At 44.6% G+C, this 26,280-nt stretch overlaps 1 protein-coding gene across 3 annotated transcripts in view; it reads right to left on the bottom strand.

Annotated features, from left to right (window-relative positions):
- TTC17 (tetratricopeptide repeat domain 17) overlaps positions 1-23,922 on the bottom strand; it is a 58,164-nt gene extending 34,242 nt beyond the window's left edge. For all 3 annotated transcript variants that reach the window (XM_075567232.1, XM_075567234.1, XM_075567233.1), the window contains exons 1-11: positions 23,713-23,922; positions 18,986-19,075; positions 18,464-18,633; positions 12,278-12,389; positions 12,030-12,161; positions 10,813-10,922; positions 9,489-9,636; positions 8,913-9,052; positions 7,856-8,016; positions 4,148-4,260; positions 2,197-2,334 (exon numbers count right to left, since the gene is read on the bottom strand). In XM_075567232.1, coding sequence (XP_075423347.1) covers positions 2,197-2,334; positions 4,148-4,260; positions 7,856-8,016; positions 8,913-9,052; positions 9,489-9,636; positions 10,813-10,922; positions 12,030-12,161; positions 12,278-12,389; positions 18,464-18,633; positions 18,986-19,075; positions 23,713-23,904 — 1,506 coding nt within the window. In that variant the 5' untranslated portion in view covers positions 23,905-23,922. The remainder of the gene's footprint in view (positions 1-2,196; positions 2,335-4,147; positions 4,261-7,855; positions 8,017-8,912; positions 9,053-9,488; positions 9,637-10,812; positions 10,923-12,029; positions 12,162-12,277; positions 12,390-18,463; positions 18,634-18,985; positions 19,076-23,712) is intronic.
- Between the last annotated feature and the right edge of the window lie 2,358 nt (positions 23,923-26,280).

The following is a 26,280-nucleotide window of genomic DNA, read 5'->3' as shown; positions in this document are numbered from 1 at the left end:
TTTTGCACGATCTATCCTTCATAAATCCACGCAGACTATTAATAATAATTATGTTTTCCATTAGGTATTCCTGAATATTATCCCATACTAAACCTTCAAGTAGTTTCCCCACTATTGAAGTCAGGCTTACAGGTCTGTAATTCCCCGGTTGTGATCTAGCTCCCTTTTTAAATATAGGCACCACGCCTGCTTTACGCCAATCTTGTGGTACTGAGCCTGTGGAAATAGAGTCCTTGAATATTAAATATAATGGTTACATTTTATTTATACTTTTACCTCCACTGTTAATTTCTATCCACATGGTCTCTACATTTTCATCATTCCCGTCATAAACACCTTCCCTTATAATAGGTTTTAGATCCAGTTTAACATATAAACATACGCATCCTGTTCTATTTTCACCATCCCTCCGAAAAAGGGAATAGCCCTCTAAATTAACTGTCCAGTCATGAGTTGCATCCCACCATGTTTCAGTAATGTCTATGATATCATACTGCTCCCTTGCAGATATTAATTCAAGCTCCCCCATTTTATCTGTCAGGCTTCTTCCATTAGCAAGCATGCATTTAAGTTTTTTTTCAGCCTGTACTATTATCTTATCGGCTCCTGCCTTTCTACTCCAATTCGATTTAGTCTTTAGACGTTTTCTGGTGTTATTTGTACTTAATATGGTTGCCTCCCTGCTTGCCAAACTCACACTTTCCCCCACTCTACTTCCATGACCAATAGCTATTTCCCCATTCCTATCTATTATGTCTAGTTCATTATCTGTTTCTTGTCCCTATCCCCTCCTCCCTAGTTTAAAATCTCCTTCAACCTTAAGCGTTATGTACATTAATGGCGCTATATAAATAAAGACATACAATATCTTTTTAACATCCTCCCCCTAGCATAGACAATCCCTCTTTGTTGATGGTTCAATCGATCCTTAACCATAAAGATAGCACCACTCCGAAAAGGACTCTTAGTGCTCAAAAACCTCAAACTCTCCTTCAGTACTTTTTTTAGCCATGTATTAACTTCCCTAAGCCCTAACTGTTTTCCTGGGGTAGCGCATGGCAATGGTAGTATTTGGAGGTCCCTTGCGGCCTAGATCCCTGAAATAACTTTTTAGGACCCTCCATCTTTCTCTAACTTTGTCATTGCAGCCATCTTGTACAAAGACCGCGGGTCAGTCCCATCCCCTCCCAACAATATGTTTACCCGATCTGCAATCCCACAACCTAATAATGGAGTCCCCTACCACCACAATTTTTCTTTGTTTCGGAGTATCCAGAGTCCCCTCTGTGCTGGAGGAACTATTTCCCTGGCTGCTAGAGAAATCAGTCTCCCCCAGCCTTGCCATTCCAGCCCCGACACTCCCAATATCTTCACTTAATCTGGCAAATCTATTGGGATGGGTCAGCTCAGAACTGGCCTGTCTCTTCCTCCTGCTTCCCCTTCTGTTACCCAGCGGTTCCTGATACTCACTCTCAGATCGACCCTCTGCTCCAGTAGTCCCAGCCAGGGCCTGCTCAGTGAGCACTAAATTCCTTGCAAGATAGTCAATGACGCTCAATATTACAAGTTTCCTGTTCAGATCAACAATCTGGGACTACAAAGAGACCACCTGTTCACAGCGGTATGCTCCCTGGAAAAGCTGCTCCAAGTGCACATACATGTGGCAAGATCTGCATTCCAATTCCTGTTCATTGTTGCACTATAGAGTATTACGTGCTAACAATTTACTGCACTTCTATATACCTTCTTTCAACTCCACACTTAATACACACTGCACTTGACCACACTACGATGCAATCACACAGCTCAGCACTCACAACCTCAGGATTCGTTACAAGCCTCTTTTAACAGACATACCAATCAGCTGTGCAATTTACCAAACCACACCCCTTACAATCTCAAACCAGGAATAAAAAGAAAAAAAGGATCAGCTAAGGGCTGGATATGGATAGAAACATACAATTCATAATTATACAGTGCAGCATATTCCTCCTCTGGCTGGGGCGTGGGGGGAGAAGGGTCGTGACAAACCCCTTCCTCTCCTTGTGGACTTTTTACTTATGTAGAGACGAATAGTCCTCACATTCACATGAGACATCTGCCTAACTCTTATCCACCCAGGGTTGCCAACAAGCATCACGTGCACATTGCATCTTAGAGATTTGCTATCAAAGGATTAAGCAGGATTTCACTTACACCAGAAGCGCCCGAATCCATGTCCCACACCTTAATGACGGAGCGTGGCACAGGGGGGAGACGCTGAAGGACGCTCTGGTTTGCTTGCAGGTCCAGATTCACAGAAGTCATGTGAGCAGATGACGTGTCTTCGCCAAACTAAAAACAGGATAACAGGATGAGCAAGTGCATAACTCCATGGGAGCAGCATGTTATCACATGTCTTGTATTGTATATCTTTACTTATATAGCGCCAAAAGTGTACTGAGCGCTTCACAAAGAATACAGTACAGTGAATTATAAAAATACAATAAGCGCAGCAAAATCAGACAATAGGAAATCCCTTCCCCAGGGAGCTTACAATCTAAGTGGAATGTTGGGAGGCTTACAGAGACAGCAGGTGAGGGAATAAGTGCAGTAGATGGCAGTGCTTGGACACAATGGTTGGTAGGAGTGACCGAGTGTGGGACAGTAGCCATGAGTGCAGGCTGTTTGGGAATGATGCTGCTACGGGACCATTCTGTGCAATGAAAGGTTTTCTTTTTCAGTTGAAGCTTCTTTTTAAATGGGGTGAAACAAAAACACGTTGCACACTTAAATGTATGCTGTGTTTCAGGTGGACACCGGGGATAAAGCATGCTGGGTTCCCAGGAATGATATTTTAATACTGCATGTTCTTTTGCTAGCGATGGATATGTCATGTCAGATAATATTTCTATAGGAATATAAAATAATGTAAAATAAAGGAGAAAATGTCTGTTTTGTTTTTTCCTTTTCAAGAGAGAACCAGGAGTTGCATCCTTAAAATGCAAGTCAAATGCTGCAAGGAAGTCTTCGTGAGCAGGACTTTGAGAACCATCGTTATCACAGCTTAAGAAATTAGAATATTCACAATTAAAAGGACAAACAGTGCTGTGTGTGAGCACATGTGTATGTACATGTACACACACACACACACACACACACACACACGCACGCACAACAGTCGCTTCAAGTTCCAAACGGGTGAATTTAATCTCAATGTTTCTGCTCTCAGCAGAGCCTTTATCAAGAGCACTACGGGTGTAACAGAGACCACATTTATACACTAACCAACATCCTATAACCCCCGAAAGGCCCCCCAAAGTCTGTGAACCCCTGGTTAAGTCATGACAGGTGGAGCCTAGTGGGGCCAACGGGACCCAAATCCCAAAGCTAAAAATAGGGGGAGGGGAGAAAACATCATAGCTCAGTGTTTGCATTCCCCAGACTGCGTTCTCGCATCTTACATTTCTTGTAATGTTAGGAGTTTGTTACTATTATGGTTTCTGCTGCGACCTATATTGCAAGACATTATTACCATTGCTGTGCTAATATGAGGATCGGGATTGTGTTCCAGGGCTTTGTGCAATACTAGTGTTATCCATCCCCGCTCACCCCGTATTTTTAACTTTGGGCCCCGCTGCCCCACTAAGTCTCCACTTGTCCCATGATGTTACAAGGGGTTCACAAAGAGAGTTTTCGCCGTCTCCTGTCCCGGAGAGTAAAAGGGCCCGGTCCCCATGCCGGCACACCCTGCAAAGGAAGTCTCCTGGAAGGTGTTGCTAGAGGCGCCTGCTGGAAGGTGACCATGGAGGTGCCTGTTGAGGCAGCATGCTGTAGGCCGGTGAAAGGGAGGCTCCCCTGACCAGCACCTCCGTTGACACTCCAACAGGCAGCTCTGCAGGGCACCTCAATTCTCCAGGGCAGGATGTAGGCAGTGGGCTCTTCTCTTTCTCTTTCTGTTTCCCCTCTCCCTCCTCCCCCCCCCCTCACTCTGTCTCTTAAGCCCATAACTACCCACCACCGGGGCCTTTATCTCCTACCCTCCCACACGCACACACAGACAGACACTGTTGATATCAAGTGCACAAGATAATCTAGTAATACATGTATGTTACAATGTGGAGCCTTATTTCCCAAAACACAAAAAGGGGAGCGGCAGGAATCTCACCAGGACGTATTCCACATTTTCAAAGATGTCCCCTCGGTGGTAGCGCACGGGCAGGTCCCATGCGCAGTGCACACTCTGCTTCTGGCTGCTCATACGACATATCTGATGGTTCCCTGGGGAGACAAAGCATATGACATTGCGGTTACAGAGCCAATGATGAAAGCACACCACGGTCACTCACAGAATAGTCATATTGCTTTGTAAGGTGTAAAAGCCCAAATGCTTTAACATGTTTTTTTATTTGTTAAATTTACAGCCCATCAAACCAGCACCCTCACCTCCCAGAAGCGCACGAGAAACTCTTTTGATGCTAGTAGTATTTTATCACCTAAGCATGTCCTACTCTTAAAAAATAAATAAAAAAAGTGTTAATAATTGTATTCCCAATTTCTGTGCAGGGTTCCTCAACCGGTGTGCCGCACGGTGTGCCGCACGGTGTGCCGCAAAGCTGGCTGCGGCATGCAGCTTTTTAAAGTTTATTTACATTTACGACTTATCAAGTATGTATATTCACGAACAAGTGAAAATGGCCCATAAGTCCGGCTACACCAATGAAAGAGTGGGAGCTGGCGAATCACACGCATGCGCCATCTGCGTCGTCGTATATACGTACTGTATCGTTGTGAAGCAAGTGTGTTGGTTGTGTAGAAAAGATCTGAACCATTTAAAAAGGTTGGTTGAACTGCAAATCGAACAAGCGATCTACTCCGAAAAAAGCGTAAAAGTGTCCGATAAAGTTCAAACTGCTTATCAGGTAACAGAAATCATAGCTCAGCAAATGAAGTCACATACTATAGTAGAGTCACTTATTTTGCCAACGTGCCGTACGAATGTTAGGACAATGTTAGATGATGAAGCGGTACAAGAAATTACCAAAATTCTGCTCTCCGATGATACAATTTGAAGAAGAATAGAAATGTCATCTAACAGAGGAAAATGTTTCTAAAGTCCGATTTTGCTTTGCCAGTGACGAGTCCACTGGCATTATCGGTAAAGCACAACGGTTAGCGTTTGTTTGCTTCATTCACGAAAATGAAATGATAAATCAATTTTTATGATTCAGAGAACTTCTAAAAAAACAAACAAAGATGTCACGATATATTCGATACTTTGACTACCTACTTAGAAAATGTGGAACTTTCATGAAAGTCATGTGTGGGTATATGCACCGATGGTGCTCCATCCATGCTGGGATCTGTCAAAGACTTTGTCGCACTAAAAAAACAACAAAATCCAAATAGGACAATACCTACCCATTGCTTTCTGCATAGGGAAGCCCTTGTTGGAGAGACGCGAGGGATGGAATTGAAGTCTGTATTAGACCAAGTTGCCCTAATGGTAAATTTTTTGAAAGATCGGCCTCTTAAAAGAGCTTTGTAAAGCTATGGATTTGCAGCACGAATGTTTAATTTTACGCACACAAGTACGGTGGTTATCAAAGGGAAAGTGTTAACTTGTGCACTATGAACTTAGAGAGATTACCTTTTTTGGGTATCAGAGGGAAACCCAAGTTTTTGTGACATCTTAGCAGGGAACTTTGGTGTGCCAAACTAGCATACCTGGCAGAGATATTTAGGCACCTGAATACTATGAACAGCAGTATGCCAGGGCGACGTGGACACATTCTTACTTCTACGGATAAGCTACCGTCATTTAAAAAAACAACAAATAATTATCTGGAAAGGTAGAGCGGGGGAACCTGTTTCTGCCAGTTTCATCTGACTTCGATTTGACAAATGTCCGAAGAAGAGTTAGCTTCTATTTCACAGCCTATCACGGCCTTAAAATCAAAAACACGCCACGTGATCTCTGGATATGTTCTGGATTTCTGTTAGAGAAGAATATTTTGAAATTGCTCAAGACCGCTTGGATGCAGATTTCTACGTCTTATTTATGCACGTTGGGATTTTCCACGCATACGAGCATTAAATGCAAAAAAAAAAAGACAAGACTCAACCGTGTTCAAGATGAAATGAGCACGTCCTAATGTCAACGGATCACCGGAAAACATCCAGCTCACGTTACATAGCAGAGAATGGGGGATCGGTGCCACCGCTGCCTTCACTCCGTTGTACTCAGACTCACCAGGAAGAAGTTGGTTTAAAAAAAAAAAAAAAAACTTTATTCAGCTACATAAAACAGATACTGGAACAAGGGCAGACAATTAGGGAACCTCAAACGCGTGGGAGGAGGTTCTCTAGTTGTCTGTCCTTGTTCCAGTATCTGTTTTATGTAGCTGAATAAAAAAATTTTTAAACCGACCACTTCCTGGTGAGTCTGAATACAACGGAGTGAAGGCGGCGGCGGCGGCGGCACCGATCCTCCATTCTCTGCTGTACAGTATAACCGGATGGCGGCCACGCACTGAGGGATACAGGTCTCCTGCCTTGGGAGGTCTGTTTTTGCCAGGAGAAGAAGGAAAAAGAAGCTCGGTAATCACTGCGAGTATTGCTACTCCATACCGAATCTGCCTGTGTTCACCGCAGCTATACTTTTATATAGTATAAGGGTCTGCACACAGCTCACACCTCGCGCTACAAGCTTCTCCAATAGGCTATTAACTCCTTATTCAAGCTCCATTACAAACATTATCACTCTTTGTTATAACCTTAGTATGTGGAACCTTGCGCTGCAGACGGCTCACATTGTATCCACGTTACATAGTACTGTAGTGAGGTTGGGGGGGAAAAAAAGATACGGCCATAAAGTTGAACCTATGTCACATTAATATTAGTATTATTAACTTATTTTGATAACAAAAATTGATTCTGACATGATTTTATTTGGTCAATTAGGTACATATAAAAAACCAGTATATACATTTATAAAAAATACGTGTAGTTTTTTTTTTTTTATACTTAAATCCTTACTCTCAATTTAAATTTTCTACCCAGACACCCGCGTTTGAAACCCGGGCAAGGTGAAACAGGTGGGCAAGTTTTATTACCCGGCTATATCGGCGCTGAATGAATGTTAGGTCCCCGATCCTGGCTATTGGCTTAAACTCCATACAAAACACATTTTAATTGTAGTGTGCCGCAAAGCAAAAATTATTTTCCAAGTGTGTTGTGAGCACTAAAAGCTTGAGAAACACTGCTCTAGTGCCTCGGGTTACCATGGTAGCGTCAGATGGCGCCTGGCTCTGGGGAGAGCTCCATTTTCACCTCCCGGGCACTTCACATTTCAAATTGCTCACATCTGAACAAAGCATCGAATTATAAACATAAAACCCATCCCCTGAAAGGGCAATACGGGATCTTTCAAAATGATCCCGTGATCTTCACAAACCGCGAACATCAAGGTGAAACAGTCAGGGAATTTCAGTGGTTAACATCTGAGCGCTCAATGCATTTCTCTCAATTAAACGCTGTTAAACACAATGAGTTTTTCGCAGGTTAAGCTGAAGCTTGCCAGGTGTTGGGAGTATTATACTGCGGTGCTCGGAGAACGACCTGGTCACACATTTGTTAGTGGCGCTTAGTGCTGGGCCAACGGCAAAGGACTTTTTGCGACAAGCTGTGTGATCGCATTTTAACCCCGTAGCTGCCAGACCAGCTGCGCATAGCTCTGCAATGCATTGCAGGCCCCTGCAACAGCCTGGAGGTTAAAGGCGCAGGAGCAAAGGGCCATGACAGATGTCTCCTCTGATGTCAGAGGGATGCCAACAGTGTGCACGCTCTGTGCTGCAACATTTATTCTGCGCATTACCCAGCTGAGCCTCTTTGGCCATTTGGGTCTCGTGGATGATGTTCCGCAGGATCTGCTCCTCCTGGATCAGTTTGTGCTTCTCCAGGGTCTCCTGCTGCCTCAGGTAATGGTCGTGCTGCTTCTGGTAATCCTTCAGTTCATTTAATGTCCGCTGGAGGGACCTTACAGAGGGAAACACACACCTGGTTATATCCTCCGTTAACCATTGAAGCTCACCACCTCCCACTTTTAAATGGTTAAAGCTCACTCCATTTCACCTTCCACACTCATGGGAACTTGCATGCAGTTTAATTGCGACAAATCTAATACAGAGTGCTTTTCCTGGTATTATACATGTTAATAAGAGCTTCAATCAAACTTAGAACTATGCAACTAATTTTGACAGATTAAAAATCATTCTTCCTGGTAATGTTCAGGTTATTAAGAATTTATATTAGTGTTAGGACCCTTGAGACGTGGTCTGCCTTGGAGGGGCTAAAGGGCTTACGACACTTTGGCCAAAGAGTTAAACTAAAAGACCATTTTATTCAAAAGATATCCCCCTATATATACACTGTACCGTGTTTTTGTGTCAATGGATGTAGCACTGGGCTCTGTCTGTGTTCCATGTTCTGTCTCTGGTTTTAAATATATATCCTCTGTTACAAAGTAACCATATGACAGCTATATATCGTGTTCAACCTAAAATAGGCGCCTCTGACAAGCTCACGTGCGCAGGTAATGCTCATGTAATGCGCAAGTAATTATATTTCTGGGTTCTCAGAATAGATCCACATTTCAAGTAATCAGCAAAGAATTACAGCACAAGCATCACTTGGAGGATGAGATTAGCATGTATAGAACCAGAGAGAGGTATATTCATAGGCTTGTCCGTAATAAATACACACAAAAAAAGAAAATAAGCAATGTGTGTGTACGTGTATTTCTTTATACCCACACTGATTGAGAAACTGTTGCAAAACATTGCAAATAACCCTGGCTTAAAGACCAATAGAGCTTCTGCAAAACAAAGCCCGCTAATCACAGTGACCCGGGGCCGCTGGTCACGGCTTCTCACCTGTGCTGAGCTTCCAGTTTTTGCTCCAGCCTTTGCTGGCAGAGGACAGCATGCTTTCTTTTCACCGCCTGGTCGAACCCGGGCTTGGCCTGCAGGGCGCGGTCATAGCACAATACAGAGTGGTTGTATTCTCCGAGCATCTAACAGATCGTGGGAAGCATAAGCAAATGAGTTGCAAAAAAGATAGGCTCTCTTTACCAAGCCTTTTATTGTCAGGGGGGGCATGAAATGTATTGCTTGGCAGCCCCTCTAAAGAAAGTAGCTCCTGCCCCTGGGTGGCCAACTCCAGTCCTCAAGGGCCACCAACAGATCAGGTTTACAGGATATCCCTGCTTCAGCACAGGGGATTCAGTCGTTGACTGAGCCACACTGTACATCACCTGTGCTGAAGCAGGGATATCCTGAAAACCTGACCTGTTGGTGGCCCTTCAGGACTGGAGATGGCCACCTATGCCTAAACGGCAAATCCTGGTTTGTGCTACAAAAAGTTAAACCAAAAAAAAAAAGGAAACCACATAACTTTTTAGGAAGCGTCTGAAGGCAAATCCCCAAAAAGGAAAAATCCTAACTACTCACGGCATAAATATTCCCCAGGGTGTAGTGACTGGTCAGAAAGTCGCTGGATACATCCAAGGCGGCATGGACCAAAATAGCCGCATCGGCAGAGAAATGTGCTCGGTGCAAAACATTTGCCATGTTCACCAGTGCAACATCCTTGTTGGGCCTGGAGGGAAGCAAATGATACAATGTTAAAAAAAAAGTCACTGGGGCCGAAACCCAAAGTCTCAAAGCGTCAGTGCGGTACTGTAGCCGCGCGGTACTGTACCGTAGCCGCGCGGTACTGTACCGTAGCCGCGCGGTACTGTACCGTAGCCGCACAGCCTACATTCCCATTTTATTCAGGAGGATACAAAAATGTGATTATTTGTTTCACATGAAAGCCACTATCCTCTCACACTTCTGCCTTCCAGGGGTTTTGACACAATTGCCAAGTAGTCCTCGCTTACCGACGTCGCATAATGCAGTCCGCCTGACGCTTTGCCCGCCACCGGACCTGCTTATCCAACGGTCACCGCCACCGATTAACATGGACCCGCAATCCGACGGTCCGCTAACCGCCGGCAGTTTGCGGGACGCATTCCGACGGATAACCGAGGACCGCCTGTATTCAAATACATTATTTCTTGCTCTAGTTTTAGTCCTTTTTCCATATTTTTTAAGATCTCCCGACACGCCTAGAATGATTAGGCAGAAAACAGTTTTTATTTTAATTTCGCAATATAACTTTATTATTGAATGTAAGGCACATTAAAAAGCAAAACCATTCCTAAAATAGAACGGATTTGATTGGTAACGACAGAACAAACCGAGGCTCCTGGTAGGAGTGGCTCAGTGAGTAAGACACTGACGGGCGCCGAGTTTGGAGCAGGGGAACCAGGTTCAATTCCCGGTGTCGGCTCCTTGTGACCTTGGGCAAGTCACTTTATCTCCCTGTGCCTCAAGCACCAAAAACAGATTGTAAGCTCCACGGGACAGGGACCTGTGCCTGCAAAATGTCTCTGTAAAGCGCTACATAGAACTACCAGTGCTATATAAGAACAAACTTATTATTATTAAAGCAGATTACTTTGGTTATATATTCAGACGAGCGTGTGTTTAATAACAGACGTGTTCTATACTATAGATCAGGACTGGCCAACTCCAGTCCACAAGGCCACCAACAGTGCTGAAGCAAGGACTAATTAAGCCACCTGTGCTGAGCAGGGATATCCTTAAAACTTGACATGTTGGTGGCCCTTGAGAACTGGGTTGGCCGCCCCTGCTGTAGATAGAATGCAGGTAGGCTGCATCCAGTTGGGCCAGTTCCATCGATGCAGAGCGATAGCCGTGATTTACTGACCTGGATGAGAAGTGAAGAGCTCGCATGGCACACTCCACTACATGGTACGGCTCATTCTTTATCCTCCAATAAAAGGCCGCCATATTATACAGAACCCAGGAAGTGGCATTCTGTGACAATAGAAGAATAACAATGTATACAAATCCTTGTAGCAGGTTTACAAAAGCGATTGCATTCAAAGTTAGAGCAAATTTGTCGAAAGCAAACTTTTCTCGCTGTACACCATCCCGACTCTTGCGTTCTGCTCAAGAATGTCTTCTCTCTACCCCTTTGGTATCTAAAGCCCTCTCCCGCCTTAAACCTTTCTCACTGACTGCCCAACACCTCTGAAATGCCCTTCCCCTCAATATCCGACTAGCACCCTCTCTATCCACATTTAAGAACCAACTCAAAACACACCTGCTTAAGGAAGCATATGAGTAGCTCTGTGGCTGATAATTAACACCTCATACATAAGCCTTCGCCCCTTGCAGACACACTTACCAGAACACCCTCCTACTGTCTCTGTACATTATTCCTACCAACCAATTAGATTGTAAGCTCTTTGGAGCAGGGACTCCTCTTCCTAAATGTTATTTATGTCTGAAGCACTTCTCCCCATTATGTGTTATTTGTATTATTTGTTATTTATATGATTGCCACGTGTATTACTGCTGGGAAGCGCTATGTACATTAATGGCGCTATATAAATAAAGACATGCATACATTATTTTGGGAAGGACAGGTGAATTTAATTTAACATGTAGGATATTTATGGAGGTTCGCAATCAATATATGGACCAATATTATCTTGGGTGCTGGAAAACGTACAGGTCTGTTTGTATGCTGAAGCAAGAAATTATTTATTTTATTCTAATGAACACCAGATATTAAAGGCTTATTTGACCTTGCACTGTATGAACATACCAAATACAATTATCCGAGGGCCTGCCTGTCAAACATTGTATTAGAATGATCATATAGGAAAGAGAAACGTTGGGGTTGTCAAGCAGTTTGTTCAACTCCATATTAAATATACAACACATTTGTTTTACTAACCCTATAGGTGTAATCTTTGGCAAAGCATTATTTGCAGGAATGCCTCTGAGGTCAAATTGTGGTTCGGAAAGGAATGGTGCAAGTGAGACGACTGTGAATTTGCTTTTAGCGGCAGTCACATCTGCTCAATGCTCTATCCTGCATTCCACATAAGCAAAGGTACGGAGACCATGCAATACCTTAAGGAGGCTTTCATGTATCCTGTGCCCCATGTCCTCAATTGTTCGTCCTACATGTCTGGATAGTGAACTGAAGATGGGATCCTCTTTGGGCAACAGAGGAGATGAAAGGTTCAACCTTTCCTGAATGCCCTAGTAAAGCACAAGAGCAAAAAAAATAAAAAATCAAGAATGAAATGTGCACGGTAAAGAGTTTGGAGCTCACAGAAAAGGTATTTGGGGATTGTGGATGACGGACAGATCCTTACCCGGAGGTGCTGGAAGGCATGGATGCTGAACGGAAGCTCTATGATTTTTGTGCAGTCTGGTTGCACTAGATCTGGAGGTAATGGACTGTGCGTGTCCACATAATCTTCAGGGCTACAAACACCAAAACGAGAGATGATCAGCAGACAAATCATTATGTCAACTCGTACTGGCTGCTACAGGTGTGTTATTTTTGGATAAATCGAGATCTTCATTTAGCCGGATTTATTATTTGCTGTTACACGCGCGCATGATCCGCAATGATAATTCAGATGGCTCTTAATATTGTAAAGGTCACTGTGCGAAAATGGGCGTAATAAAGGCAGTGTGCTCAGCTGGTTACCCCTATTTCGAATTGGGGATGAAGGGGTTAATTTTTCATGCACTGTACATGTCTTATTTTTCCCTCTGTCCCTTGTTGTACCCATTTTGCAGGATTGTATGTGCTTGCAGTAGAGTACACCCCAAGCACACACATATAAAAAATATAATTGTGAGATAAGGGGAACATGTATTTTCAATAAAGTGTATTTTTGCTGCAGGATTTAAAAGGGACAAGCAGGATGAAGTTGTTTTTTCTCCTGTCATTAAAATGCACACAAGAAACAAATGTTTTGACACCTATGAGCTGGGTCACTTTCCTATGCAAGCTTAAAAGGTAACATGCTGGGCCCATGCCTGTGAGTCTCTGAAAGTGTTGCATATCAAAGACCCAGAGTCAGGTGGGTGTGAATTGGCCAGATGGATGCTAAATAGGAAATCCTGTTGACCCATCTGGGCTAGCTCACCCCCTGAGTTTCCCTTCCAGCCTGAGAGAGGCCAGGTAAAGAGGGGAGTGCACCTATGCTAAGAAGCCAAGGTGGCATTGTCGCACATGCTGTGTGTGAACAGGAAATCCCTAGAGTGCCCTCTCTCCAAACTGTGGGCAAGTAGGGGATTGGGGAATGAGAACTTTCCCACGAGGGGGATTGGGTGGGTATGTTGGAGATAGGCTCTCAAATCCTATATACATGCCACCAAGGCTATCCCAGTGGTCTTTCGTTATTCATTATACCATGTGAGCGGATTTACAACACGCTTCTAATAGCGGATAAGAGCAGCAGCACATTCCTGGAACGCAAAGAGTCTTATTACATCTGAACCAAGGACAAAACTCTGCGTTAGGACACTGTGATTGCTGGGGGGTTATCTGATTAATCCCAACGGACCAGAAAAGACTTTGCACATTCACAGAAGGATTGGGCTGGCAATTTAAGCCCTTGCAAAATGACTACATTTTAAAAGACAATCTTCTGGTGCTTTGCACCTTTCTGGACATTATCCCCTGTTCCTATACCAGTAAGTGTAATTATTAAGTGTATTCTGCAGTTGTCGTGTGTTTGCCTATCAAGGGAATAAATCTCAGTTTATTTTGCTCAACTTGCTCTGCTCAATTGGGATCCACAAAATATAAATTTGTTAATAAGTGCGTCCATCGTGATAGTCACATTCCATGACTTCGATTGCAAACAGTAACAATATGACTCGGTACCAGACCAGGGGTAGGCAACTCCAGTCCTGAAGGGTCACTAACAGGTCGGGGCTTCAGGATATCCCTGCTTAAACACAGGTGGCTCAGACTGCCTGTTGATGGACCTTGAGGAACGCAAATAGAAAAAATGGGTGCGCTTAAAAAAAAATCCAGCTCCAACACACCGGATGTCCGGTGACTGAAAAAGGAACACTGGGAGGGTGATAGATATTAGACCTGGAATGGTGATGGGGCTGTAACCCTTATAAAACTTGCAATGGTTAACAACTGACCATGGAACAAATAATTGTAATAATAATAATAGTGAAAAACGGTAATGCGCTTATTGTAAAACAATGAACCCACTAGTGTGGTGATGAAAGTGACATGAACCAATAAGGAGCTTCACATATAGGGTTAGGATCAGTATTGTGTGCAAAATAAATAAATAAATCTGATAGAATAGTGTTTAAAGCTGCAGTTCAGTCAATATCCTGCATGTGTGTTTTTTTTAATAAATCAGTTCTGTAGTAAGAAAAAATACTTTTAGCATTTTCTGTTTAAAAAACAACAACTTTTAAAGACCAATTTTCTTGTATTCTATTTTAACAGCCATTTGCTAAGGCACAGCCCCTTCATGTCCTGTCACAAGTCCTGGCACGCCCCTTTGTCAGCCCTGCCCTCCCTCTAGCACATGTCAGTGCAGGAATGCTCATGAATATTCATGAGCTTCCACTGACAGACAAGCAGAATATAAACAGATCCCTTCACTAATTATGTCACCAAATTTCGACCTATCAATACATGGAGAACGAATTGACCTGCAGCTATACAGTTCTTTAGGTAATTAGAGATTGCACAGATAAAACTATTGAAGTAAAAAAATAAAAAAAATTAAAAAAAAGACTGAACTGCAGCTTTAAGTCTTAGTGTTTAGAGTCCAATGTCTTATTCATATGCAGGAAAGATGCAGCCTCTCAAAGTAAGGATACCTAATACCTCAAAGAGAAAATATAAAAAGATAGGCGCAAAAAGGCAATGAATAAAACCAATTTTATAGAAAAAAAAAATGTTATAACAAAAACAATGCGTAAATCAAGGCACAAATGCAAGAAAATAATGAAAAAATAAGAATGATAATAAAAAACACAAAAGACATTGCCTGATATCACTGGGACTGCTGCCTATGTGTCAAAGATGATAGTTCAAGACACTGATATTCTCCCACAAGGTTCCAAGCCTTCACGCGTCAGGTGGTGTCGGATGAGTGGAGGGAGGTGGATGTTATAGCTTTGCCGATTTTGAACTGCGCTGCTCTGTCGCCGAGTAGTGAAGTCGTCTCCTGGATGATAAACTCAGTCGGCTCACTTACACTGCTTTGTTACTGCAGTTGGCTGTTGCTCAGACCCTCTCCTTCGTTTCCGGAAGTGATGCGGGACACGGGGCTCTGGGTGTGACGTCAGTATCCGGATGTGATGTTGCACCCTTTCCTGATAGGCTGGTGTGCTGTACTCTCGGGCAGACAGATATCACTCAGGCAAACGGAGAGTAATTGTGTACTCTCAGATCTCACACTGGGTGAGTGTCAGGTGGCTCTCTTACTGATCCGATTGTAACCCGTAGCTCCTCCTACGCGTTTCGCCAATCTAGTTGGCTTCGTCAGGGATACTGGAAGGGCTTCATCCATGGTGCTAAATACCGCACTAATTGGCTGATGATTGATAATTGGGTGGATTAGATTAGCCAATTGGATCCACCCTATTATCAATCATCAGCCTAACGGGAAAGGGTGCAATGTCACATCCGGATACTGACGTCACACCCAGAGCCCCGTGTCCCGCATCACTTCCGGAAACGAAGGAGAGGGTCTGAGCAACAGCCAACTGCAGTAACAAAGCAGTGTAAGTGAGCCGACTGAGTTTATCACCCAGGAGACAACTTCAATACTCAGCAGCAGAGCAGCTCAGTTCAAAATCGGCATGGCACTTGAGGACTGGAGTTGCCCACTCCTGCACTAGACTGTTTCCGGCTTGCAGTTGATATGTGAAGCACTATACATTGGAAAATAAACCCCAGAATGGGAGCTTTGGCCACGACCTGAATCGCAACTGGTACTCTGCCGCCATAACTATTGACCACAGGGCGAGTTGCTGCCTCTCCCAGCCGGGCACCTCCGCGCCGCATTTTTAAACTTCCCACTGCTGGCGGTCGTGCCGAGTATCCTGCGCGTCAGAGATGCCCTGCGACTGGGAGAGGCGCCGAGGACATACTGCGGCCAAGGTGTCCGGCTGTGAGAGGCGCTGGTGGCGAGGTGACCTGTGTCGACTTCGCCCTGCAGTCAGGAGATATGGTGGCAGAGGGCCGGTTGCAATTTGGTCATAGCCAAACGTCCAAGACAGTGAAAACTCTGCACAGGTGTCATTCATGATTCCTTATGCGGCTATATGAACAATACACCGGTAGTAATGCCATTAAAAGAAAAAGCATTGGTACAATGTCTAATTGCAAGAGACACCAAGCTTGTTACATACAGGTGATAGAAGAAAAATAACAAAATCAGTAAACAAATAAGAGGGAATTAAATGATACCAGCGCCTGCCATTACCTAAAGGGGGAATTTGAACTTACTGAAATTCCCATGTTTTAACCCAAACACGGCACTGCACACAAAAAGTGAATAGTCCCCTCAGCCTTTCGGGATCAAACTTTCAACTTGAGCTTTCCCTACTCTACTTAAGGATCTCTTCTGTAATTCCCTTAGTGTTTTTTTTTTTTGTCCTACCTGCTTTGGACAGTGTATAGGAAATCTGCATTTTTGGGAGTTTTCACGAGTCTCCGCAAGTGTTGGTCTCTGAGAGTCCATCTTTGTTGATGACGGTCATGTACGTGCAGGAGGATATGGGGGGAGGGGCGGGGGTGGAGAAGAGAAGATTCTCCCCCCCCCCCCATTGAGACCTCTAATCACGCTTCCCCCCCCCCCCCCACCCACCAAAGTTCACAACACCGCCCAAATGAAAGGGAATAAAACCTCAAGGGTAAGAATACCAGCACTTGTGTGTTCAAGGCTTAAAGAAATGAGTAAGTCAAATTGCCCCTTTCTTTATTGTCCTATCCGGCCCACAGTATCTGCCCATTTTCCTATATGCTGTAAATAGAGGAGTGATGGCAATAGTGCTCCGCCTAAATAAAACACACAAAAGATAAAGTATTAAAAGTATCCGTAAATCGTGTATAAGATAAAAGGGGAGTATACATAGAGAAGAATAGCCAAACAGCAAGGCTACATGTGGTGCCCGGGAATAGACAAATTCTCTTTAAATAAGTGCTACAAAACTAGAAAATAAAAACTCCATATCTGCAAAAAGGTATACTTTCCCTTCAAATTTGTAACGTTACTAATAAATATATTAAATAGCACTGGTCCCAGTACAGATCCATGAGATGCTTCACTGGTTACCTTCCCCGCCTCTGAATTGTTCTCCCTTCACCATACCTCTACTGCCTATCCGTCAGCCAATGTCTTATCCAGTTTACCACCTTAGAGTCTGATTCCAAGCATTGCAATTTATCAGTCATCTATGTCGGACAGTGTCAAAGGCCTTCCTAAAACCTAGGCAAGCTACGTCTACTGTGCCACCCTGATCTATTTATTACCTTAGTCACCCAGTCACAAAAATCAGTTAGATTTGTTTGACATGATCTACCCCCTGTACACACCCATATACCTGGGATCTTGTAGGTTGTTGGACTCTAGGTGATCAACAACTCTTTCAGCCATGTTTCCATTCATTTCCCCACTGCGGGCATCGTCAGACTCACTGGCCTGTAGTTACCGGCCTCTTCCCTACTTCCACTGCTGTGAAGTGGGACTACGCTGGCTCTTATCCAGTCACCTGGAACTACACCTGTTAATAGTGACTGGTTACATTGTTCTGTCAATGGTGTTGCCAGCACAACCCTATGCTCTTTTAATACCCTTAAATGTATCCCATATGGCTCCATTGACTTATCCACTTTCAGTTTTTAGAGTTCCAGTAGGATTTTCTCCACTGTATAGGACCTATGTCAAAATCCTTTCTATTTATATTCCTGTTATCCACCTGTGGTCTTTGGAGACTAGAGCCGAAGTTTGAAAAACCCAGCTTAGATGCAGTGCCCTCCAGGGATATACAGATCAACGATTCTGGACCGCTTTGGTAACAATGGGGAGGAAATCTACTCGCTTCTGCGTCCTCCCTGCACTGACAGGACCATCAACCACAAAGGACTCCCAGAGACCTTAACAATGATCAAAAGTCATTAAAACAAACAAATCCTGCAGAGTTCCTATACACCGTCCTAAAGCCGCTAGGACAACACTCCCCCACAAATAAATAATGGCGGAGGGGCCGTTAGTAGAGGAGCGGAGTCGAATGTTTGATGCCAGTCTTACAAAGGAGGGCCTATTACCCCTTTGCGTGCTTTGTCCTTTGTAGGGTCGACAAAGTATGTAACAAACACAATGATTTGTGGGTATAATGAGCAATAAGTCACACCAACGTTGCATTATATCTATGCAGGATTACAGGATGGCGTCTGTGGGCTGCCCTGGCCTTGTGCACCTCTTCTTCGAAATCCAAGAAACACCTTAATTGGTGAGTGCTTGCCCTACACAACTACCTATAGTTTACAACCGTACCTGATATTCTTGCTCTCCAAGGAAATGTATGTGCCATCATACAAGTCCAGGTCTCCCAAAGGCACTTTAGCTTTAATACAGTCTAGGTCTTCTTTATAATGTCTCTGCTCCAGCCCCGTATCTCTGTCCTCATTCTCCTCAATGTGGATCTTTTGAGCAACCAAATGTTTCTGGAACAATAAAATCAAATGATACATGCTGTTAAGAGAACCTCGTCACTGCCTGTGGCGGCCTGCGGGGCAAAGCTTTAAAGCACGATTCATAATCAGAAACAAGTCCTTCAGACACAGGATTTGGTGTGTTTTACCCTTCACACTAGTGCAAGGGTGGGCAACTCCAGTCCTCAAGTGCCACCAACAGGTCAGGTTTTAAGGATATCCCTGCTTCAGCCACCTGTGCTGAAGCAGGGATATCCTTAAAACCTGACCTGTTGGTGGCTGTTGACGACTGGAGTTGCCCACCCTTGCACTAGTGGGCTGCTGGCAACTTGCTCAAACAGCGCTCTCTGGCCCGCAGACTTACCTCGAGCTCTTTGAGGTAGCCAACGGTGGTTTCTTGTCGCATTAGTATCACTAAATCATGAGGGTGTTTCAGATTCATTGGCGAGTCCACCTGCAATTCACAACAATCGTCAGATTCGCACTCACAGCACGTGAATAAGGCATTCTCTAGTGTGTAGCGATAGAGGGAGAGTAACCCGGCAGATAAAGCGCTGGACCCTGAAAAGAGAGTTAAAGATCCTTTGATAGTTTCACGCGATCTTGACCAATTCACTTTCTCCGTGTTTCTACATGACGGACAACTACAACAATCTTTCTTGGGCAGGGGTCTCTAATGCAGCTGATCTGAACCAGATTCAGGTTTATGGTCACGTAAGCGTCTTTATACAGCAAGGGAACGTGGAGGCCTTTATTATCCAGCATTCTTATCAGCACTCCATGACCTTGGCACCGAGTGAACGAACATGACTAAAAACTGAGCAAACATTACGGGGTGGTTTGGTTAAAGAAGCTTTTACACACAAACGCAACAGTGTGGAGAAAGCACGAGATAAAGCGTGTTTAGGAGGGGGAAAAAGTCACCTTTATATTCTGGTTTATTATCTACTGGTGTAGTGCTCAAGAATATACACACAGCCAGTGATGTTCGTGTCCAGTGTCATGTTATTAGGTATGTGAAGAAGTGTTGTGTGTGGTGCACAGCTACAAGAACAGGTCGTGTGGCAATAAAAAATGATGTTTATTCAAGCAGCATTAAAAAAACGGTGAAGAGTACAACCCTCCTACGCGTTTCGTGCTGTTAGCACTTTATCAAGGAGTTACCTGATGTAGAAACAACAAACAATTTATACACAACCTAATGACAGAGAAATTCGCACCAAAAAAAAAATCGAAATCTTACCCATGATGCACCGTGTATTGGCTACACCAATCCCGTGCGCCCATCTGTCCGTAGGGGGCAGAGCGTTGCCTGCGTAACCTGGACGCTCGGCGGCCGCCCTCCGCTTAGCAACGGAAGCCGTCGTCACGCGCGCTCTGTCCCACATGCACCGCCCACCCCAGACCAACTAGACGCGCATGCGCGGGTCTCTGGGATATGCCTGATAACACAGCATCAAGTCTGGCATAAGGGGGAGGAAGGAGGCTTCAATGCACACCGTTCCCTGTGCAGTGCAGGTGCCGTCCACCAATGAATGGTGAATACACCAGCTGCATCACGGGCATCGGGTGCAATCCGCTCCCATCTCTCCCACTACAGCTGCCCCACTGCCTCCACACCCACAGAAAAAGACTATCTAAAGTCACCCATAATTCTGTATGTACTAATACGCCATATAAACATAGACATATAAAAAAATGGGATAAACACCAAATAAAACCAGACCAAACCTTGGGTGCAGAGCTAGAGGGGGATAAAAATGAACAGAAGATCTTTCTTTTTGATTAGCCTATAATGTTCCTGCATCCTCCTTTTTAGTGGTCGCATAGTTCTTCCAATATATCGCATCCCACATCCACATGTAAACCATGTGGGTAGTATCACAATTAATGAAGTTATTGATTCTAAATTTCTTACTTGGGTTGTGGGAGGCGATATAACTGGAGGGGCTCATGAACTTGCACATATTGCTTTTATTACATTTATATGAACCCTTCGTCATAAACTTCTCTCTTGTGTCCCTAGGTGTAGATATGAAACTAGGGGAGACATAAGTAGCTAATGTTTTGGCTCTCCGATAAACTACTTTCAAGCCATCATCCGTTACTTCTCTAAGAATAGGATCCAGACTTAATAGCCCCCAGTGTTTTTGCAAGATTTTCCTTGGCCACTTGCTTTATTGAATTGTGTAACAAATAATGGGCCACCTGTGTCTGTTACATCAATCCCCTGTGATCTCATGGATTGCCTCTTTTTCTGATTACCAACAGGTCTAGTTGCAATGTTCTCGCTATGTGGAGAAGGTACAGGAAGGAGCTAATTCCTTATACATAATTCCTTATACATAATCATGTTATTAGGTACACTTCTGCATGAGTGTTCTATGTTCAAGTACAGCAAATAAAAGTACCCCGTAGTGAGCACATTCAGATCTCAGGCAGGTGTGCAACCCTGCTGTTCACCTTTATCTCTTAGCATAGAAAGCTTCTACTGCAGCGAGGGATTCTGGGAAATTACATGCAAATGAGCACACAGTGTCATGTTTTACTTCATATCAAGTTTAACATGGATTCCTCAAAGATTATGCCTGCCGCATTACACAGCTTATCAGCACAGCTTGGGTTAAAGAAGTGCAGAGCCAGTAACCCTACTCACAGACAGCTTTTTCCACCTTTTTGGGTCTCATCAGTGTGATGCTGGTTATACTGGCTTTCCAATGTGACGCTGGGGTAGGTTTCAACCACACGTTAAATAAGTTATGGTGGGTTAAAAAAAGTGACAAAAACTCTCCACCATAAAAAAAAGTTTCAGATTTATGGAGAATGCTTCTGTATTTCTTACATGCTTTAGTCATCAACATTAACTTTGACTTATTCTTTACCAAGATTTTGTGCTCGTGCACAGCAGTTTTGTGCTCGTGCCTTTTCCAAATCTCAAAATCTATAAAGCTCAAATAGAACAGAAGAAATATGGTGTTAATTTTTTTTTTTTTAACTACATATGTTTCTTTCCCATCATGCACAGAGCACAAACACTGCAGGGGGTCTTTGTAAAAATATTAAAGATAACAGGACAGTTTCCATATTGCAGTTCCTGTATGTCCCAGCACAACCAGCGTGACAGTTTGGTTCATATGAAGGGAATTGAACATTCTAGTCACGTTGCCCGTTTTACCGAGTCATGTACTCTGCTTTCAATACATTCATCGTAATGTTGGCGATTAGTGCAAATCTGAAGTGTAACAAAGGGTTTATGCCATGGTACACATTAAATGAAACTGCTAAAGGGACATGTATGCATATTTATTTATATAGTCCCTCACAGCAGTAATACAAGTGACATAATATAACACAATGGGAAGCGCTTGACACAAAAGTAACACTAGGAAGGAGTCCCTGCCCCGAAGAGCTTACAATCTAAGTGGTGGGACGGAAGAACGTACAGAGACAGTAGGAGGGCGTTCTGGTAAGTGCGTCTGCAAGGGGCCAAGGTCAATGTAGGAGGTGTATAGTATCAGCCATTGAGCTACCCATATACTTCATTAAAGGGGTGTGTTTTAAGATGGGTCTCAAAAGGTGGATAGAGAGGGTGCCAGTCGGATATTGAGGGGAAGGGCATTACAGAGGTGTGGGGCAGTCAGTGAGAAAGGTTTTATGAGGGAGAGGGCTTTAGATACAAAGGGGGTAGAGAGAAGACATCCTTGAGCAGAACGCAAGAGTCTGGATGGTGCATAGCGAGAAATTAGGGCTGAGATGTAAGGAGGGGCAGAAGAGTGTAAAGCTTTAAAAGTGAGGAGGAGAGTTGAGTGTGAGATACAGGATTTGATAGGTAGCCAGGAGAGGGATTTCAGCAGGGGAGAAGCCGAGACAGATTTAGGGGAGAATAACGTGATTCTGGCAGCAGCGTTTAGGATAGATTGTAGGGGAGACAGGTGAGATGCAGGAAGGCCAGACAGCAGGAGGTCGAGGCGGGAGAGAAAGAGGGCCTGAGTCAACATTTTAGCAGAAGGGCGACAGAGGAAAGAGTGCATCTGTGCAATGTTAAAGAGAAAAAAATTACAGATTTTAACTACATTGTGACTCTGGGAGGAGAATGAATGTTTAGAGTCCAATGTGACCCCTAGCCAGCGTGCTTTTGATACTGGGTACCGCCCACCCTAATGTAGAAGGGGCAGAGGGGCCAGGCTTGATAAGAAGTATGAGGAGTTCCGTCTTTGACATGGTAAGTTTAAGTCGGCGGAGGGCCAGCAACCCTACACACAGACAGCTGTTTCCACCTTTTTTGGGTCTCATCAGTGTGACTCTGGATGCTCATCAGTATGACATATCCAGGATGATATAGCAGAGAAACGTTCAGGGACTTTGTTCTGTACAGGAGGTGTAAGGTCAGGGGTTGAAAGGTAAATTTGTGTGTCATCAGAATAGAGATGATATGTGAACCCAATAGATGTGATAAGGTCACCTAGAGAATGTGTCTAAAGAGAAAAGAGAAGAGGTCCCAGGACATCACTTGATTATAACAGAACGACAATTTCTGGCATGTAGCGGCCAATGATATTTTGCAGCAGCAACTTACAATTTGTCCACAGGATACATACATGTACAAAACATTGGTCTTTATGTAAAATAAATACCATTTTGTATTGAAATAAAAAGATCTGTAGGCCCCAAACTGTTAACTAAATCAGTGTGTGACAGCTCATGTTTTTTCTCTCTGGACTCGCCCGGTGACCTATTTCTAATATCCTATTGCTGACGTGCATTACTTTTGTTGATGACATTAGTTCTAATCGCCCATCTTTCTACAACCCTCCCCCCATATTTTCTCTCATTGCCTTCCCTGATTTAACCTCTCTGCCCCCATTTCCTGCCCCAATTCTCTCTGGACTTCCTACACTCCCCCTCCGATGTCCCTTTTGTCACACAGGGCCCTCCCTCATCTCTTATCTCCCCGTTCTCGCTCTCTCCTCCCTCCCTCTCTGGAACCCCCCCCCCCCGGTCTCTCTCTTCCCCCCTGGTCTCCTCTCCCCACTCTTTCCCCCCAGGTCCCCTCTCCCCACTCTTTCCCCCCAGGTCCCCTCTCCCCCTCACCTGCTGCTGGATTTTGCCGTCCTCAGTCACTACCCAGTGTGTGGTGGCCACAGAGGGCCGCGCGGCGCTGAGCAGGGATAGGAGTCCGAGTAGCCCGGCCCATGCCCGGGGGAAACCTTGTGCCCGGGGGATACAGTGTGCCCGGGCTCTGGTCTCAGGAGGGCAGCGCGACCCGCTCCTGCTCTCCGCCATCTTCCTCAGTGAAGGCACTTCCGCCACGCGCACCGGAAGCGGATGACAGCCCGCCATCTTGGTAGAGGCAGAGGGGCTTGCACTTAGTGACCGGCAGACCTCTCGCTGTAGCTGATGGTTGCGGGTCCCAGTGATGGGGAACCGACTATCTACAGCAGAGGTCTCAAACGCAGCCGTCAAGGGGCCACCAACAGGACAGGTTTTATGGATGCCCCTGCTTCAGCACAGGTGATGCAGGCTTCGACTGAGCCACTGATTGAGCAACCTGTGCTGAAGCAGGGATATCCACAAAAGCTGAGCTGTTGGTGGCCCTTCTGGACTGAGTTTGAGACCCATGATCTGTAGAGTCTATGTGGATATTGGTGTCATCAATCCTTCCAATGAGGATGGACTGCAGATGACCTTAACTTTGGTGTTTATATTCCCCTGCCTGCCCAGTGTGTCCTATGTGTCTGTGCTTTGGGAAGCAGCTCCACTCCCAGCATCAATAGTCACAGACTTCAATAGTCTCATTAATTGTTCAATTAATTTGAACAAATTTTTCAATCAATTTGGACCGAAATCCAAAATCTTGGAAACTTGGGTCCATGACAGTTGAGCTTTTGAGTTTGCCATTTGTACTTCACATTATCAGGGCAGTTCTGATGTAATAACTCATAACCCTGTGGTATACAAGGTCCTGTAACCCACATGAATGAGATGACATTTGGTAGTTTATTGTATGTGTAAGGCAGGGGAGCGCAATCGTTTTTTTCCCTGCGCCCCCGTTGGCAGTTCCCCTCTCGATCTTGCGTTGCCATGTCTAATCCTAAGGCCCCGCTCCCTCACTGCAGACAGGCGTGGCGCTGACAGACACAGACCGCGATATGCGGTCTGTAGGGAGCGGGAGGGGAGTGGGATGGAGGCGGGATCTGATCGTAGTGAGAGACACACACACACACACACTAACCCGCAGCTCCTTCCCTGCTCCCCGCCTAAGGCTCCTTCCCTCCCCATTGGCTGACTCGCGTACCAAGTGACACGTCAGCGCCAAAAATCACTAGGATCTTGCAGCATCGGCCGGCTGACGCGTCACAGTACGTAGTCAGCCCTGCCGGGAGGCAGCAGGGGCAGGGACCATTTGGGCAAGGGTCTGGTGGTCCGCGGTCACGCCGGCCGCAGCGGGTTCGCAGCCTAAGAAGCCGCCGGAGCCAAGGTGAGGTTTACAGAGGCACTCGCCGCTTCCCCGGCACTTAATTTAAGTGCTTTCGGGAAGTTCGTGGGGCCTCTGTAAACCCCTCGCCCCCGCAGTCAGTCTCGGAGCGCGCCGCCCAGTTTATGCAGTTTGCGTAAGAAAAAAAATTAGCCACACATTAAGTTATAGCGGGTAAAAAAAAAAAGGGAGAAAACCCTCCACCGTATAGCATACAGCAAATAAAAATAACACTTGTGAGCACATTCACATGCCTCAGACAGGTCTGCAACCATCATTCTCGTAACTTACAATGCTTCCACTGCACTTAGAGATTCTGGGAAATGACATGCAAATGAGCCCAGTGTTATTTAACAATTCTTTAAACTAACCTAGTCATGTTAAAAATAAACATTTAGTTTTGTTTTATTCTGAAAATCTTTACCCTTTTTCCCCACTATTCAGAGACAATAAAGAAAAGGGGAGTGCTTTAGCTCTGCAAGCTCAATTTGAACAGTTCAGGTCGGCATATTTACAGAAACAAAAAAGGAACAATCACCCACGTGACCCCTTAAATTTTTTTTTTTAATACAATTCCGGATGACATGTTTAACATATTATAACATAACAAGCCTTTTTGTTTCTATAGCAACCATTTACAAAGTCACATCCCCTTCCACTTCTGAAACAGGCTCTGGCACACCCATTTTTGAGCCCTGCCCTCTGAGTGCACCAATTGTATCTAGTGACTGCCTGGTCACATGATTGTCCCCACAGAACTTTGCATCTTTGGTCCTCTTCTGCTGCACTGACAGACATTTAGTGAACCCCAAGCCAAATCTTCGCCTATCGATCATAGAATGGATTGATTGGCAACTTGGCTAATTACTTGTGTGAATTGTATTGTTGCACATATTAAAGGGGGGAGGGGGGGAGGGGGGGAGGGGGGGGAAACAGCATCTTGTACTGCGGTTTTAACCAACTACAATCATCTAAACACCTTCAATGTTGTGTGACCCTGGGCAAGTCACTTCTCCCCGCTTCAAAGAAAAAAAACAAACAAACAAAAAAAAGGACAAATTGGTAAAATCATTAGGTTAATGATTGATGGTCGATTACTTCACTATGCATAGCAAACATTGTAGCACAATAAAGAATAAGGATTCATTTTGATTACACACAACACTGAATTATTTAAGAGGGGA

Source organism: Ascaphus truei, chromosome 12, assembly GCF_040206685.1.
Source record: "Ascaphus truei isolate aAscTru1 chromosome 12, aAscTru1.hap1, whole genome shotgun sequence".
NCBI lineage: Eukaryota > Metazoa > Chordata > Amphibia > Anura > Ascaphidae > Ascaphus > Ascaphus truei.
Note: the sequence above shows the minus strand (reverse complement) of the source record. Positions and strands in the feature narration are given on the sequence as shown.